The sequence below is a fragment of the Xenopus laevis genome, chromosome 5L (assembly GCF_017654675.1).
Source record: "Xenopus laevis strain J_2021 chromosome 5L, Xenopus_laevis_v10.1, whole genome shotgun sequence".
Classification (NCBI taxonomy): domain Eukaryota; kingdom Metazoa; phylum Chordata; class Amphibia; order Anura; family Pipidae; genus Xenopus; species Xenopus laevis.
The window spans coordinates 150,777,602-150,782,494 of NC_054379.1; the positions used below are offsets into that span (position 1 = coordinate 150,777,602).

At 39.6% G+C, this 4,893-nt stretch overlaps 1 protein-coding gene across 1 annotated transcript; it reads left to right on the forward strand.

Moving 5' to 3' along the window:
- Nucleotides 1-1,495: 1,495 nt before the first annotated feature.
- On the forward strand, nt 1,496-2,371 carry LOC108716379 (palmitoyltransferase ZDHHC2-like). The gene has a single exon (XM_041563803.1). It carries the CDS (start codon nt 1,496-1,498, stop codon nt 2,369-2,371), a length of 876 nt encoding a protein of 291 aa, XP_041419737.1.
- Nucleotides 2,372-4,893: the final 2,522 nt, after the last annotated feature.

Below are 4,893 nucleotides of genomic sequence, written 5' to 3' on the forward strand. Positions count from 1 at the left end.
CAGTGGGACACCGGGAAAACCCAGGTGGGCCCTGCTGACCCAGACTTGCTCCCCTCCCTGGTCACTGCACAATTAGCTCCAGCCTGGCCCCAATCACGGTCACAACAAGACAAATTAAGTTACACGTGGTGGTGGTCAGAAGGTGGTTGTGGCCCAAAGGCAGAGAGGAGGCCCAAAAGCAGAGAGGGCTGGGACCCCTAGACATTGAAAACAAATCCTAAAAACTTCCCCATAAAAAATGTTTATATGTATACAGTGTTACAATATGGTAAACTATCTGACATTTATCTGGCCAGCCCTACACTAGCTTCAGTACTATGAAACAACTACACAAATAATGTGTTGCAGTGTTTCCTTTGCTTTGCAGTGCGCCAATATGCCTTTTTTTTAAGTCCCCTAGTGAGCTTCCATTGTTTTATAGAAACCGTATTAATGGGACCCACTGGGATAGTTTAATCCATCTGCTTTATCTGTTTCTAAAAATGGTATGGTCTGCAGTCTCTGGATTTTCCATCTTATCTGGGATTCAGTCACTTCATTCACAACATAAAAAACTAATTTAGATAAAAATATCTTATTGCACTTTTATATTCTCCATATGATAGATTAATGTTGAAAACATTCATATATATGAATATATAGCGAGAAATAGAGAGTTATAAAAGATAGATAGATAGATAGATAGATAGATAGATAGATAGATAGATAGATAGATGATAGAAAGAAATGAACAAGCTTCTCCAAACAGGTGAGTTAGGTAGATAATATGGCTCTAAATATCACTATACAGTACAGGTATAGTACCCTGATATTATTATACAGTACATAATATTATATAACATTATACAGTACGGTACCCTGATATTAAGGGTTACATGTACTGTTAATATAAATGCATTTTGTTACACCAAGTGACCACCGAGTAGGAAGTTGCCAGGAGAAAGTAAGAGGGCTGCTCTGATGGCTGAGATTTTAGAAACCTCATATAACTTTTCAGATTTTATATTAACTTATTTTAACGTTTTCGATATCCTTTAAGCACAGGAATTCACTGGCACTGAGACATTTTATAAAAAAACACGAGTGTCGCTAAGGTTGAGCATAAGAACACTATACTATTATTATTATTATTATTACTATGCACTTGTATCCTGGGCCTTGCTGCACTCTGAAGGATTAAACATCCAGGCTGAGTAAGTCTGACCTGTCCTTAACACCTGCCATATTGCACCATTAAAAATGACACTAAAATAAAATTAAATAAGAGACTTATAGTCAGGTGACTCTGCCAGTACGAAATGCACCTTTTTTTTCATTAAACAACACATATCACATAAAAATGATTTTCCCTATAAGAGTTGTGGACTTGTAGTGATCACAATTCAGGTGGGGGAGCAATAGTATTTTTTTTTGAAGAAAAGCACATCCCATATCCATATAATATTTTCATTAAACCTGTATCTTCTATAGACTACATTAATAACAGTTCTAGATCATGCTTGTACTTTTCATTAGCCTCCTGGCTGGCTGCTATTATATATTTGTGGTGGAGCTGTGCATATTCACTGTACAGTTATTAGAGGCAAAGATCACCTTCCTGGTGATTTTCCACCTTTTGTTCCTCCTGTGCGTGTGGTCCTATCTCCGCACTGTTATGACTCCTCCCGCTGTCCCTCCGGCAAAATTCCGCCTGTCGGAGTGTGACAAGCAGCGGTACCTGAGTGAGAGAAAGCCAGAAGTGCTGCAGGAGATCCTCGTTCGTATGGCTAAAGACTTGCCTATTTCTACTAAGGACTCAAAAGGAGCTTTTAGGTACTGTGACATATGCCAACTGCTAAAGCCAGAGAGGTGCCACCATTGCCCAGTGTGTGACATCTGTATACTGAAACTGGATCATCACTGCGTCTTTCTAAATAACTGTGTGGGATTTTCGAACTACAAGTCCTTCCTCCTGTGCGTGGTTTATGCATTGCTATTGTGCCTATTCACTAGCGCAGAGTCACTTTATGGCTCCATACTATTCTGGACTCATCAGCTGCCCAACACCCAATCCAAAGTGCCGATCATTGTGCTGTTCAGCTTGAGCACACTCTGCTGTGTAATGTTATTACTATTGTTATATATTCATTGCCATTGGGCTGTAGATAATATCACTTCTAGGGAAGGTGAAAGTGGCACATGGAATGAACGTTATGACTTGGGCTTGAGCAAGAACCTGAGACAAGTGTTTGGAGATGAAAAGAAATATTGGTTCCTCCCAGTCTTCAGCAGCTTAGGAGATGGCTATACATTCCCAATGACTGATGCCACAAAGGACATAGAAAAAAATGCTGCTGCTGTTGCTAAATCCATTAGTGAGAACCAGAACTGAAAAATCAATGATTCCGGCAGTGGATACTACCATTAATCCTGGGAGATCTAATGGACTTTTTTGGAGATTCTTCTCACTAATTGTTTGAAACTCGGGCCTACAATTCCAGAAGATTCTGCTGTGTCCAACCCCAAATCTAGGATACCGGGACTGGGACCTACTACTAAAGCTGCTCCCGCTGATGGAGATGAACATTTCATGGACAGTTTAACAGTCTACAAGAGTGTGTCTTCCATCTTAAGACGAGGAAATAGGAAAACTAATGGACTCATTATATATGTGTATATTTATACACTGAATGGGGTGCACCCCAAGGACTTTTTAAAAATATGTTTATATATAAATGTGTAAATACTGTATGTATGAAATGCTTTAATAAAATTTACCATGAATAAATATAGTGTTTCTGTGCTGTTTTATAGCCCGTCCTTACCACCATCAACCCAGAAATACTGTCTGACTTTTTTCTTAAAATGTGTTGTAATTGCACAGTAAGGGGCAAATTTACTAAAGGGCAAAGTGACTTACGCAGGTGAAGATTCGCCAATTTACTAACAGTCGCTGGCATTACTTCGCTAGCGAAGGAGATAGAGTCTAGCGGTACTTCGCTCCCGAAAGCCTGGCGAATTTGCGCTCTGGCGAATGGACGTAACTACTCAAATTCACTAAGAACCGAACGTTACCTTTTGCGCCAGACTTGCCTTAGCCACGTCAGACCAGGCGAAGTGCAATAGAGTAGATAGAAGTTCCTCAAAAAATAGTTGAAAAAACGCTGGCGTCTTTTCCTTTTTCCAAGTTATAGGCTGCAAAAGAGCGCAATTTTTTTTGGGGTAACCGGCTTCCCCCCCTACATTTCCTAACATATGGCACATAAACTATACACTGGGCTCATGTGTAGGGCAATATAACAAATCTATTTTATTTTAATAAGGTTCCCTGGGCTTGTGTAATGTAATGTATTTGCTGCAACATATACGTCCATTGTACTTTAACTTCCCGCCATATGCAAATGAGGCAATGCTAGCGCAACTTCACTTCGCTTGCCGCAGTAACGCTACCGCAACTTCGCCAGCGTTCGGCACCCTGGACGCAACTTCGGATTTTAGGGAATTAGCGTTGTCCTGGCGAATCTACACTTGTCGAAGTGTTGCGACGTGAGCGAAGCCATCGCTGCCGAATTTTTGGAGGTTAGTAAATTTGCCCCTAGAAGTGTAGTGTCAGAGTCAAAAGAACTGACTAGGCAGGAGGGGGTGAATATTTGTTTAAACGGATGTTCACCTTAAAAACAAGCATTTAGTATGATGTAGAGAGAGTGATATTCGCAGACAATTTGCTATTGGTTTTCTTTTTTTTTTTATTATTTGTGGTTTTTGATTTATTTAGTTTTTTATTCAGCAGCTCTCCCATTTGCAGTTTCAGCAATCTGGCTGCTAGGACCCAAATACCCCTAGCAACCATGTACTAATTTGAATGGGAGTCTGGAATAGGAATAGGATAGGGTCTGAATAGAAAAATGAGTAATAAAAAAGTAGTAATAACAATAAATCTGTAGCCTTACAGAGCATTGGTTCTTTAGATAGGGCCAGTTCCCCCATTTAAAAGAAGAAGAAGGCAAATAGTTCAAAAACTATAAAAACACAAATAGAAGTTAAGTCCAATTTAAAAGTTGCTTAGAATTAGCCATATGAAAAGTTAACTTTAAGGTGAATCATCCCTTTAAAAAAAATGACTGTCCACAGCCTTCTTGTTGTGATTCTGACATGACTCCAGAAATAATAGCAACAAGGCACTATCACAACTACAGGGCCCTAGTAGCAGCTGAATTTAATTGCAGTCAGGAACTGCTTTGAGTCCCTTTGCATTTTCAAATTCAATATTTAATGAATCTGACCCGTATTCCATAGAAATGGAAGGCTTGATATATGTCTTGAATAGAGTTAGTAAAGAATGCCCAACAGCTCCATACAAGATACTAGCATTAGTATTCTCCAGTACCAAGCACAATACAGCCGGAACGGCCCCCTAAGTTTGCTTGTAGACTGTACAGGGAGATAGAAATATATTATACCTGCATAGGTATCTATACTAAGCACAATTCAGCAGGAACGGCCACCTAAGTTTTTCTGTAGCCTGTACAGAGAGATAGAATTATATTACACTGGTATAGGTATCTATACTAAGCACTATTCAGCAGGAATGGCCCCCTAAGTTTGCTTGCCAAGCATTTTGTTACAAATGCATCCAAAATGAAAAGAAAACTTTAATTGCAGTCAGGAAATTGTGGAACTGCTTTGAGTCCCTCTGCATTTTGCAGTGTTTAGTAAATCCGACCCTAAATGGAAGGCATAATATGTTCCATACAAGATACTAGCATTAGCATTCTCCAGTACTAAGCACAATTCAGTAGGAACACCCCCTAAGTTTGCTTGTAGCCTGTGCAGGGAGATAGAATTATATTACACCAGCATAGGTATCTATACTTAGCACATTTCAGCAGGAACGGCCCCCTAAGTTTGCTTGTA

Excerpts from the sequence above, each read along its gene's own strand:
- LOC108716379 (XM_041563803.1), top strand. The coding sequence starts at position 1,496 with ATGCTTGTACTTTTCATTAGCCTCCTGGCTGGCTGCTATTATATATTT.